The sequence below is a fragment of the Pagrus pagrus genome, assembly GCF_965226575.1.
Source record: "Pagrus pagrus genome assembly, chromosome: 4".
Lineage (NCBI taxonomy): Eukaryota > Metazoa > Chordata > Actinopteri > Spariformes > Sparidae > Pagrus > Pagrus pagrus.
Genome location: NC_140188.1, coordinates 33,572,878 through 33,586,317, shown reverse-complemented (window position 1 = coordinate 33,586,317; position 13,440 = coordinate 33,572,878). Strand labels below are relative to the sequence as shown.

At 39.6% G+C, this 13,440-nt stretch overlaps 1 protein-coding gene across 4 annotated transcripts in view; it reads left to right on the top strand.

The window, feature by feature from the left end:
• The window catches only part of cuedc1b (CUE domain containing 1b), a 43,611-nt gene extending 30,796 nt beyond the window's left edge, over nucleotides 1–12,815 (top strand). For 2 of the 4 annotated variants that reach the window (XM_084351417.1, XM_084351416.1), the window contains exons 4-11: nucleotides 2,385–2,520; nucleotides 3,419–3,680; nucleotides 6,064–6,129; nucleotides 6,366–6,446; nucleotides 6,556–6,649; nucleotides 6,920–6,978; nucleotides 8,154–8,223; nucleotides 10,476–12,815. In XM_084351417.1, the coding sequence (XP_084207543.1) occupies nucleotides 2,385–2,520; nucleotides 3,419–3,680; nucleotides 6,064–6,129; nucleotides 6,366–6,446; nucleotides 6,556–6,649; nucleotides 6,920–6,978; nucleotides 8,154–8,223; nucleotide 10,476 (769 nt within the window). In that variant the 3' untranslated portion in view covers nucleotides 10,477–12,815. Of the gene's footprint in view, nucleotides 1–2,384; nucleotides 2,521–3,415; nucleotides 3,681–6,063; nucleotides 6,130–6,365; nucleotides 6,447–6,555; nucleotides 6,650–6,919; nucleotides 6,979–8,153; nucleotides 8,224–10,475 lie in introns of all 4 variants that reach the window. The other 2 variants (XM_084351419.1, XM_084351418.1) reach the window with 2 other exon arrangements.
• The last annotated feature ends 625 nt before the right edge of the window (nucleotides 12,816–13,440 follow it).

The window sequence follows — 13,440 nt, the reverse complement described above, 5'->3', positions numbered from 1 at the left end:
TCTGCTCCATCATTGTCTCTGATGCTCTGATGGTTTTTCGGTGTAGACTCTGCTCGCCAAGTCCTCCGTTGCTTCCTCTATTGCATCGTAGATTTGGGTTCGTCTTTGTGTCCTACTCACAGCCTGGCCGGGAAGAGAGTCTGGAATTGAACTCCCTTGATTGTCCCTAATTGTTCTTCGTTTTTTTTTGCGGAACCCTCTTAATTCTTGCAGAATAAGCTCCAAATCAGCCATTTCTCCACTCGGGGCTAGCGTAGTTTATCCCACCTTGCTGCTTGTTAGCCTTGACCGCTGATTGTTAGCTAGCTGTGCCTCGTCTTCTTCGTCCACCTCTGCTTTCTGCTGGCAATTATTACTCGGTGTCTTGGTAGACGTCTTACCCCCCTTCTTTATGCACTTAGTCAAAATGAATTTTTCAGTTTTTATGGGAGTATATTATTGTATTATTATATTATTACTCTGGTTCGGTGGGGAGCTCTCTCCCTATGCTGCCATCCTGGAGGTGGTCCAACCTGAAGTCCAGGTTATGTTATTAATTTGTTCCTCATCAAAGATGAATTATTTCACCCACCCACACCCCATCTCCTATTAATCAGAACGACAGTATGTATGTCCTGTCCTGTCTGATCAGAGATCCACACTGCAGTGCTCCTCCTCCATTTCTTAGATTAGATTTTCAAGATTTCAATGTCCTTTTATCCCTTAACAACATGTAAAAATAGATTCAGAATCAAAAACATAATACACAAGTAAGACTAAAACTAAGATTTGTTTGAGCTTGTGAAATGTAGTAAGTGGGTTTTCCCCTGGATCCATTTCTTGGGACAGGGACACGGTCAAATAAAATTACATGTTTTATTTTTTCACATTCTGTGTGTGTGTGTTGCAGACAGCAGCAGCAGGGCACCTAATTAGCATTATAGTGAACCTTTTTGTTCACTTAATGGGCCATCGTCCAACAGGTTTTCCAGCCGCCACAAGGTGCATTGTCACACTGAGAACAAGAGCCTTGCATACTGTGCTGAATACAAGGGATCTTATCTGTATTTACAATGTCTATAACAACAAAGCTAACGATTGCTGAGCTGGTGCTGCAGTATATACAACAATGTAAACAGACAAAAATCAATAGGGCTACACAATGTGGTTAAAAGATTATTGTGACATATAATGTACTTGTGATCTGATTCACAATTGCATTATGTCAAAATCATGTTTTGAGCATATTTTGCATTAAATTTTTCATTTTCATGAAAAATCTGTTAAAATCATGATGTGACATTTGTAAGTGTCTGTACCAAACAAACATGTGGACCTTTATCAAAAATTGCAGCTTCTGCAATTTGGATATTACACGGCCATATTGCGATCTCAATAATATTTTGATTATTTGTGCAGCTCTAAAAGCAACATGAAAAAACAGTTAATTAGTCACTACTTAGTACTTAGCTACTTACTTACTCTCAATACTTAGTTGACTTCAAATGAGGATTAATGTTCCAACATTTTATTTTGAGTGGCCCTCAGTATTACTTTATTAGTCCAAAATTGCATCAGAGTTGCCACATTAGCCGAGCAACAGTCTAACACAAAGGCTAACCTACAAAACAAAGCAGTGAAGCAACATAAAACATGGCAAAACTTAAAGCTGTCATGTTTGATGTCAGGTCACAGACAGTTGGTATCAATCTGTTCTTGAATTTGTAAAGTTACTGAAGCAATTCAAGAGTAAAAGAGTTTTCAGTCGTTGTGAGGACCTTTCCCTCACATTTCCATCAAAAATATTGTCTGCTTTGCTTGTATCTTCCACATCTTTGTATAAGAATGGCACAGTGGCAAATATGGGCTGTCACCTAGGCGGAGGGTGGTCCCTTTGCTGGAGATGGTGCTGTGTTACACAGTGATGTAGATAAGTAAAAGAAGAAAAGGCTGGACTACTGACGAGGTGTTTTAGACAGTTCAGGAGGAGTCTTATCTGTCTGAGACCATAACTCCCTTTGGTGACATTTACATTTGCAAAAAGCTATACAACAAACTAAAGGAAAGGGAATACTCTAAACACCTTAATATAGCCTCTTTAACAGATATTCAGTCAGCCTACTTGATTTGTATGACAATGTTGCAAATCTTTCCTCTTTGTCTCATTTATCTGCAAGAAATCATCAGGCATTTCCTCACTCATGATATCCGTTTTCTCTGTTAATGAAATACGGGAATCAAATAAATGTTTCCTTGCACTGGCCATCCTATGTGATTTTGAGTGGGCAATTTAAACGATGTAAATAATTAATAGTTGTTTGAGATTGCTAGAAACAAGTTGATTATGTTCCTAATGCAGTTGATCGAATTATTAATGTGTCTTGTTACTCCATGGGCTCTCATAGATTTGAAGCAGAGCCACCTCCAGGTCACCAGCAGGTCAGAAGCTACCGGAACTGGAACCCTCCTTTGCTTGGAAATCTCCCAGATGATTTCTTGCGGATCCTGCCACAGCAGTTGGACAGTATAAAGGTAAAAAAAGTCAGTATACACATGTGGTTGCATTTGGTTTCTTAGTTTTTATTTTCCTCTTAAAGCATTGACACCTGAACAAGTTCAGCATTGTTTAAGTGTTGTTAAAGATGTTACAGGAGTTGAAGTGTAATTACTAGTCATAATTAGGGTGTCACTTTGTGAGGGCTAAGGAACTACTGGTCCTTGCAAAGATGTACAGCACCTAGGTAATGGTATAAATGGTTGTTAGGGATGATAAAGGTGTTTTCTGGAGTGTCTCTAGGCGGTTGATGTGACCTCGTATTGCTTTGATGTGTATAAACAGGGGGGTCTAGAAGTCTGAGACCCCATTGAAAATCTCTAATATTGTAATAGATACAAGGAAATGAAATGCCCCTTTCACACACAAAAAAACACTTACACCGTCTAACATTGAACTTCTGTGTCCAATGTGCAAATTATCTGGATTTACTCCTGGTCAATTGACCCTGCTGTAGTTACGGATATTTATTGCCCCCAGGGGAAAGCATTTATTAACTCTCCTTTTCATGTGCAATGCTATGAGTTGGTCATGACCGTTGGTTCATTAATATCTTTCCAGCCGTCTCTGTCAAGAGTTTGAAAGAGAGACCAAAGTTAAAGATATCAAAAAAGAAACTGTTCTTTGTGGCTTCTGTGTGGTCTGAGCCTAGTCAGCTGCCTGAAAGGTACTGCACAGGTACAACCCATCAGAGATCAGAAAGAAGCAAGATGTCTTACTCCTCAGTAATGTCCATTATCAGCCCCGGGAAAAACAATGTGTCCAATTCAGAATAGTATTAAGACTTTTTAAAACAAGTTTATCGTCTTCTGGATAAGTGTTCCATAATCAAACAGCATGGGTTGATGTTATGACCAATAACCTCACTTGTCTTTCCCTTAGCAGAGCTCTCAGAGCAGTCTATCCCAGCCTTCATCATCATCCTCCTCTTCAGTTTCCTCAATAAGCCAATGGACAGCCCAATCTGGTTCTCGTTCTGGAGCTGAAGGAGGTATTGGAGGTCCAGGTTTGACAACAGGAGTGACAGAGCAAGACAAGAAACTGAAGCAGTATCTGGAAGACGAGCGCATTGCCCTCTTCCTGCAGAATGAGGAGTTTATGAGAGAGCTGCAGCGCAACCGCGAGTTCCTCATTGCCTTAGAGAGAGGTATGAGTGTGTGCATTCGACTCAGTATACACAAAGAAATTCTGCTCATGATGTCAGAATTGTAGGTCACTGTCAATAACTGTTCTGTTTAAAGTGGTATAGTTTTGTACACAGGATTGTAGTCACTGAAAGTAATACATAGAAAGTAAAAGCATTCAGATTTGAGGTTGTGAGATACTTGACAGTTAATACTGAGCTACTGAAAAGTCCTTTTAAGGTTTTTGTCATTGAAGGTTCCCTGTGGAGTTTTTGACTTTTAGGTAGCATTTTTCTATGAACAGGTCCCCATTTCATTTGACTCGTGCATGTGCATAAGGACACACATGAATGCATACAATGCGGGTGACGCAGTACACAGTCCTGCCAATGGTCTGTCAATATTCCATTCCAATGTGCCAACATGTGCAGGAAAGAAGACTGCAAGCTAGTTGATAGGAATATAAACAATGGTGGATTTAAAATAGTTTTAAAAAATCAACTTTGCAAATGTTTGGGAGGAAGAAAATATGTACACACAGAATGCATTTTGGTGTTTAACACTGAATGTAAACATAAGGTTTGTTTGTTTATAGGAAACACTCCACAGGGCACCTTTAAAAGCCTTTGTTTTTTGTCCTGTTATTACCACTATTTGCCTTGATGCTCAGGTCCAATGCTCGTCTCTTTGTAATTTGTTTTGTCTAAGTAATGAAACTTAAATGTATGTTTACAAACCATACAGTAATATCAGCAACCCAAAGTTACTAACACTAGAGAATGTTAGAGCTTAAATGTGAAAAGCAAAGGCACTAGTTTTCAGGAATTCGGCCTTTGTGAATTTGGCCTTCGTGTTGAGGTGCGTGGATTCATGCTGACCTATGAGTGAACAGTCCCTTTAGTCCAATTTGGCATAAGCCATTCATATCAGCAATGACTCACCATTTCCATTTCATATAGCCCTGCTCTGCTGGAATGACTGCTCCACAATGTGGCATGGTTTGCAGTGAGTTATGAGACAGGATTGCATGGTGCAACCCTGATTCCCTGTCTCTGTGTAAAACATTGATAAAAACAGAATGCAATCATTTGCCACCAAATTGTGCTTACCAATAACAGTTTTACAGAGTGTACCTGAGCCCACGTAGTAATATCCTTTTATACAATCCTGTGTTTGGCAAAGTGGTAAACCTCGCCCCATCCTTGCTTGTGATGGCTAAGTCTTTTGAGGATGCCCATTTAATAGCCAATTATGATACTATCACCTGTTACTAATGAACCTGTTTACCCGTGGAATGTTCCAATCATTTGTTTTTGGAGCATTCCACAACTTTCCCAGTCTTTTGTTGCCCCTGTCCCAACTTCTTTGAAATGTGTTGCTGCCATCAAATGCAGAATAATCACATCTTTACAAAAAGCAATGAAGTTGATGAGGTCAAACATTAAATACATTGTTATCCAAACAACAAACGGGAGATAACCCGTGCACAGCAGTGCTTCCTTTCTGGTTGCAGCCAGTACAGGGCAAGTCACAGTAGATGAAAAATAATATTCCAGCGCACACCAAAACAGCTTGACACTACCCTGTGATGGGGCGAATCTGACAAAGCTGCATGTAAAAGCTCTGTCTGGTATCCAATCTACTGACAAGAGATTGACACTGATTTCCTCATTTCGCAAAAATGTATGACCCAAAATTCCTGCATTAGATTAAAATGTGATTCTGAGATAAACAAACAGTTTCCTTGCCTTTCACATTTTAGCTCTGTCACATTTAGCAGTGTTAATAGTTTTGTAATGTTTTTGCTGTTGTTTTTTTATCATACATTTCTTTGCTTTTCTTTACTTGGACAAATTGAATTCCATTTGTCTCCATTTCTCATAGTTTTACATCCCTCAGCTTATGATCAAGGCACCGTTTTATAAAGGATGGACTTCTTTGAGCTCTAAGTTCTTTAATCACATTATTCACTTAATCTCAGCAATATAAATATAATCATCACAAAGAAATTGATATATTTTGGGATTAGGATCTCCATTCTGAGACAAAACTGACTTTATTATCAAAAATTCAATATCTTACTTTCAACTCAGAACTTAAGCTCGGGTTATTTTTTGCACCCAATTTCCATCTTTAGAATCTTTGACAAGTTGAACAACATATATATGATGACCAACAAAATGTTTGGCAAGTAACTGATTTCACATCGCAACTGATTTTAAATACAGCAAGGCACATCATTTTTGCAACAGTGCAAAGATTAGAACTGTTCTCCCCGCTCCTCAACACTGGTCAAGATGAATTGATGTAGTGGTTTAGAAGTTTGGGCATTATATCATTTTACCAGAGCTCATCACATCTTGGTTCCCCACATCAGTGGTCATAACATCTGCTCTCTGTTTTTAGATCGCTTGAAGTATGAGTCAAAGAAATCAAAGTCCAATCATTCATCTAGCATGGAGAATTCCACAGGTAGATATCACTCATCAAGCTTCCTCTGCCAAGCTATTTGCAACTGTCTCTGCACACTGAATTCTACTAAATACTGTGTTGTGTCTGTTAATGCATTCACTGTGATATTTGTTGGTTTTGTCAAGGATTTGTGCTACAGACATCATACTAAAAATACTTGCTATTCTACAGTTTAAGTACTCGATGTGCAATTAAAGAAGTGTACAGTGTGGTAGTGTTTTCGTGTCTGTGTGCAGGAGAGCAGTACTCTGCAGCTTCAATGGAGGCCGTCTCGGATGATGCCATGTTCAGAGACAAACTCAAACACATGGGCAAATGTAAGTCTCCTTATTTATAATACTGCTGATGTTTCACAAAGAACTGCATTAGCCTTAAAGGGCATTGTCTACGGTAAGTGAATGAGCTCCGCTGCTTTCTCACCTGCAGCAACGAGAAAGAAACTATTTGAAATTGCCAGAACATTTTCAGAAAAGACAAAGAGGAGAAAGTCAAAAAGGAGGACACTCCTGAAGCACCACTCGTATCCTTTTCTAGTTTTGACTACTCAAAGCGCTTTACAACACAAGCATTCACCCATTAACACACACATCCATACACTGGTGGCAGAGGCTACCATGCAAGGCCACAACAACCAGTCATACACTTTCACACATCTATGAAAAGCTCTGTCATACTCCGTAAACATGGTTTCTGCATTTGTCATACATCATCCACCATGGATCAGCCTCCATAACTGTGATCTGGCATGCAAGGCCAGAGTTTTTGTGTTCTTAACTAAGTTCCTTTCCAGATTGGGCACAGCCAACTCTACAGCCAATCTTCTCGACAATGTCGAGGGAAACCCCTGTGGTAAGATGTGCATTTCACCCACACAATGTTAAACATTTTGGTTTTGTCAATATGTCACAGAGGAGTGGTTCTTAATTGGTCTAGCTCCAGGGTCCAGATGTTCTTTCAGACATCAGGTCCATTCATAGACCAGCCTAACACCCCTTTAGTATACTGTCATCCAACCATTCTGCCTGTGAATTAAAACCAGGAACTTCTTATTGTTGTTAAACCCACAAACTGAGACAACCCAGTCTGGGCAGATGACAGACAGTGTGTATGGCATCATGTCGGCAAGCTGTTTGCTCATGTCAGCTATGTGGACAGAGTGCCTCGTGGTGGCGGTGGGGTTATGGTATAAGCTACAGACAATGATTTGCTACAAAGTTGATGAATTTTGCACTAAAAAGATGGATTAGAAGATAATCGATTGAATTGTCCAAGTCAGTCTTCTGTGACCTCCTATAAACTTCTGTTTCAATTTGGAATGAGTTTTTGGTCATGTTTTAAGATGGACTTAGAAATTGCTTTCCTGTAAGGATAAGAATTGCTTATACCATACTACATGTCCTGGATCATCTAGAAATGATGCAGGCAGCAGTCCAGGGCCATGCTAAAATCAAAAATAGAACCGCATGAAAGAGTAACAGCACACTAGCTCTTCTATGCAGGGAACACATAGCTACACTGAGCTGTATTTGTTGAAAGGTGTAAAGGTGCCCTGTGGAGTTTTCTTGGAAAAGTATGTTTCAGCTTACATTCAGTCACCAAAACACATTGTATCTTAGAGGTCTTTGAAACATACTGAATGCATTTTCATCCTCAGAAATCCTCTATCAATCCCTGTCAGGGTTTTGCTTTATAATCTCCTCTTTTAAATTATATTCATGATAACTTGCTGTTGTGAATATCTGAAAAAAAAAAAAATCTTTAAGAGGAAAAAACAAAATTCAGGCACTCATGCTTGGAGCAGGAGCAAAACAGTTGTAATTAGCTTAAAAGCCTTTATTCAAAACATGGCTACTTACAGGTAAGTATGTCCCTGTAGGTCCCACGCACCTGCATTTTTCTTGAGTTTAACAGTATAAAGACAGTCCTTGAGCACACCACTACATCTTTTTCATACACAGGACTTCTTTATCAGAGCTGCACATATAACTGTCCAAATGTCCATCTTTTTTTTCCCCTCTGTCCAGAGGAAGCTGGTCAGCCAAGTAGAGCAAACACTCAGGAAGAGAATGAACAACGCAATGAGCCAATATCATGGTAAGATGCTCCTCAGACATTCAATCATATAAATATTTAAACGTCTTCAGATCTTGTGTTCTAATCATCCGAGTCAGACTATGAACAGGAAGGGTCAATGGCTAATGCAGCATCACTTTTCATGATGGAGATATGCCAAAATGTAAACAAATGGGCATGCTCAAAGTCTACTTGAAGTTCACTGCTCAGACATTCAGCATCACTTTCTGATGATCCACCTGTATAACTTTTACCTCATGATCAGATATGGACACTGTGGGTGACTTGACAGAACACAAAAACTAATGTGAAAGTGAATTTTGATGATAAAATGGACCTCCTGCATCCATGCACTGCATGCAACCTTTTTTTTTTATGATGCAGTAGGACCCCACAAGCTATTATTGGCTGTTTTGTTAATAGCTGTCTTTTTATGCCTCCATTCCAGTAACAGCCATAGCTGGAGGCATAATGTTTTTTGACTGTTTTTGTGTCACTCAATGAACTTACACAGAAATAGACATTATTAGCTCATTAGTTTTGCTGATGTTCATCTTCAGGTGATTGTTGTTGCACCATGTGATGAAGCTCTCTGTCAATCTGCACTCCTGTAAAAAGAGTCCAATTTCTTGGATTTAGAGGGAACATATCAGCCACAACATTAAAACCACTGACAGGTGAAGTACATGACATTGATAATCTTGTTACAATTCATTGTTCTGCTGGGAAACAGGTTCCTTGCATTCATGTGGAGACCACTTGACACACGCTACCCACCCAACACTGCAGCAGATCATGTGCAGTCCCTCCTCCTGCCATTGGACTTATTCCGAGACGTCATAGGATGCTTGATCAGGTTGTGATCTGGTTAATTTGGAGGCCATAGTAATCTAAAGAATTTTAAATCTTTAGCTCTTTGTCACATTCCTTGGGTCATTCATTTTTCATTGCAGTTTTGTGGTGGAAGGGCCCATTGTCCTGCTAGAGAGGGGGCACTGCCATCTGGGAGTGCTGTTGCCATGAGGTGTACACTTTTTCTGCGACAATGTTTGGGTGGGTGGTGTGTGTCAAGTGGCATCCACATGAATGTCAGGACCCAGGGTTTCCCAGCAGTACATCGCATTGCAACCAGATCATCAATGTTTTTCACTTGAACTGTCAGTGGTTTTAATGTTGAGGCTGATCAGTGTTATGAGGAGCACAATGGCTATTTTAACAGATACTGCTACAGTACCACCTATGGTAGATTTTTGTATGGCGGTCACTCAGACATCACATCAACACATGTCAACCAAATTTGGTGACAATCGCACAATAGCACAATATGTTCAGGGGATAGGACATTCTGTAATGTATGTTTTTGTGTTTGTGAGATAAAGGCATTGTTGAATTGTGAATGAAACCTGATGGTTTGAGGTGACTAACAGACAAAAACAGAGGAACAGAGAATGAGAGAGGTCTTATTAAGAGGACTGTGTTCTACAGCCTTAAAATCAGCAGATTGAGAGCATCTCTGTCTCTGTGTCTGCATTTTTTTCACTTTGAACTTTACTAAGTGCTTGCTTTCCACACATCTACTTAGAATGTGAGGCAATGACATCACATATACGAGACTGGGTTTTTTTTTTGTCTGTTTAAACTTAACAGCGCTTACACAAGTCAAAATGTTGGTGAGAAACCTTTAAAAGAACATCAGACAGAATCACTCAAAACTTTCTCGTAAGAGAATTCAAGATGTCACCAGTAAGTGACTAGAATAAAGTGATCTCACTGTAAAGTTATAAGACATTTAAGGGAGCACAGGGCAGAAGTGAAAGTCTTCTGTGCTTTGAAATTTCCATATCAATATTTACAATTGAACTAGCTAATATGTGCCCTGTATGTGACTTTGCCTGTGTCTGAATTGAGTATACGTACTATCTTCTTCTACTTCTGTGCTTTCTTCCTCTCAACAAAGCTAAAAATAAAAATGTCTTTTTTCAGTGTATCAGACACTTGATCACTGTGCTTTTTGTAGTACTGTCAGTACTGTCACTTTCAAAAGCTGCTAAGTAAGGCAGAGACAATATACGATACAAAACAACTTTGTCAGTTTACACTGAATTTCATTTTGCATCCTCAGGCAGCTCTCCTAAAGAAGTTCACACACAAATTAGACATACAATTACACATATGGTGTATATTCATAAAAGCACATTGAAGAGTCATGGCCATAAACATATCACATAATATCCTCAGTATGATATAATTAACCAGACTCTTATTCATTTCAGATCCTCCCATGCTGCACCATATCAGGTTTACCATGGTGATGGCAGCATAACCCATGGGTGGTGGCCTTGCAGCTCTTCCTGTTCCAACCTGCTCACCCCACCCTAATGCTCACCAAACCAGCCGATGTAAGGCTCAGCATGAGTTGAGACCCCCCTCCTTCCCAGGGAGAGGAACTGGACTCTACCCAGCAATGGGCTAACTGTCTGTAAATGCATTCTCTGTATTATAACACTTTGATGATATATAATTTTAAATGTAAAGGAAAATGTATTAGTCCTTACCAGTATTTCTTAACAGCTTCCTTTAATCCACCGAGAAGAACACTAGTGCAGTGATGATTCCTTTGTTACTTTTCCAGTCCTGTACAGAAGCATTCTGTATGTTTCTGATTGGGGTCCCTCAGACTGGGCATTTCAGATCCAAAGTGTGCACATGCCCCTTTATATACACTAAACCATGTAGAGCTTTTTTACCTTGTTTTCATAATCAAATTGTAATATTTAGCTGTTTTTGAACGTCAGGGGTTATGTAACTGAAATTCTTATGTGTCAGAATACTGTGGCCATTAAAGTTGTGGCTGCCCATATGTCAACACTGCTCCATGGCCATAATGACTGGTTGACCACATTTAAAGGACTGTGAGAACAAATGTTTGGAGCAGTTGACTTAAATGCTGCAGCATGGAGTGGTTTACTAGTTTGGTTTGTTTGGTAAGGTGAAAATGGTGTCATTGAATCTACTGTAGTAGCACTACCAGCACAGTTGCACAGGTAAAGGTTGGGATGAGCTATGTTATCAGATCATGAGCAAACACAGGTATCAAGTGAAGGACATCATGAACGGGCTTACCAAGGTTTAGAAGGCAACAGAATGAGTCTGGATAACTTTCTACAAAGTGTTGTCCAGCCAAGTGATTATGCCTGTTGTGAATGAACACATTCGAAGTCATGGGGAAAAGGCTGTTATCATAGAGAGGGGCATGATTCGATAATCGTTCAAATAATGGGATAACTGCACATTTTCAGACGGCTCTCCCTGAAGGCATACAGTGTTGGACTCAGACGAGGGTTTTAAGCTGTGTTGCTGCATGAATGACTCCTGTCGGTTGGTTAGGGTGCTTGCACCATGGGGAGTGAAACTGGGAGGAAGCTCACAGGTTACACCCTCAGTCATTTTCCCGGCTGCCAGCTCAGGTTTGGAGAAACAGCTGGAGAAACCACCTGTCACAGAGGTAGCACATGCTTGTCTGCAGCTCTTCCCAGGACAACATGACTTTCTGCAGTAACAAAGAACATATGTACCTGTGGGCACAAAATCCACAATGAAATTTTGAAAATAATGCAGTATGCTGAGTGAAAGAAAGAAACATGAAGATGCTGTTTCATAGTATAAGTGTAGCATCAAATTGATTACACTTCAAAATAAAAGCGGACAGATGGCTGGCTGCCAGATGTCAACATCTACCTCCTCCTACCCATAAGCCCTTGCATTTTATTAACGTCATGTCCTGTTGGTTGGGATTATGTCTTCAGTCCTGTCACATCCAGAGATGACTCAGATGTGCATTTTTGGGCATTACTTCTTTCTTTTTTTAGAATGGTATTGTTCTCATCTTGCCTATTGAACCAAACTAGGAGTCTGAATCCACTGATGTAGTCATGCTTAGAGTGAGCGTACTCTACATTCACTGCTTCACTAAATGCTTTGCTAGTATTCTGCCAGGTTTCCAGAACTCTTGCATTTAACCTTAAATGGTAATTGTTATTGAACTAAGAAATGTCACTCAGACTACTTTGCCATGTCTCAGATTGTCCCTGTAGTCTTAAAGAAAATCATGTCTTTGTCCGTCTTGTCTCCTTGAGCAATGGAGAATACATTTCTAAATGCCAATGTTAATCCTGTGCACGGTAGATTGTTGTGATTACCACATGATTGATGGATAGGTCTGTTTGGGGGGATAAAGCATCTGAAATGTGAAGACTCACTCCGACAGGATGCCATTGAAAGTGAAGTCTGAAGTGGGTGAAATTAAAATACAAAAAATGCTTTTGGGGTTTTCATCCATCCCTTTCTATTGCTCTTTTCTTTTGTGTGTGTTGATGTGAAACTAGCATAGAGTAAAGATGTAGTAAAGGTCTGATGTAGCCTGTGTGAACAGAAGGTGTTAGAAGAGGAACATAGACAATGTGTGCTGTGGACGTAAGTGAGTTTAAAATGCAAGGGTTCCAAGAAAACTGCCTGTTTTTAAGTTCTATACAAAATGGATGAATTAACTTTCAGTCTGTGAAATCAACTTTCCTTCTCTCTTTGTGAATAAAGTGGTTTGTTTTTTTAAATCACATCAGCAAATCTTCAATTAATCTTTCTAATCTTTCTTTGCTCAATTTTGTAAATGTCATCTAGGCCCTTTGATTAGAATACTTAAAGGAGAAATTTGCCACGTTTTATGTGGATATCCAATTCAGTGCTGATGGTAAATGTAGTTAACTGATGCAATAAAATCCCCAGTGCGTGGTGTCTTAAAAAGGGAAAGTTGGGTTATTAGTTTTCCTGCTTGCACAGCCTACTTACATGTACCAGGATGCATTGCATGCAACCCCCTGAAGCCCCACCCCCTAGTACTTCCTAAACCTGTCCAGCACGTGGAGGTGGGCATTTAAAACGGGGCTGTGTACAAAAAGCCATCTGAAATAAGTTAGCTACGTCTTTGCCAGTAAAGAGGAAGAAGAGAGAGAATGTGACGAGATCATCGTAGTTTTCATTGTTATAATACTACATAGACTATATATTTGTTTATATTTGGTAGTTTTGTATGTACACATAGTTTATTTAGTATCCTTAGATCTTAGTCTGGTGATAAAATAAACATTATTCACAATAAAAACTGTGAAGCAATATTGTAAAACACTCAATGAGTACAACAGAAACAATAATATGGAAGATGGCTGAGTGGACCAATGAACT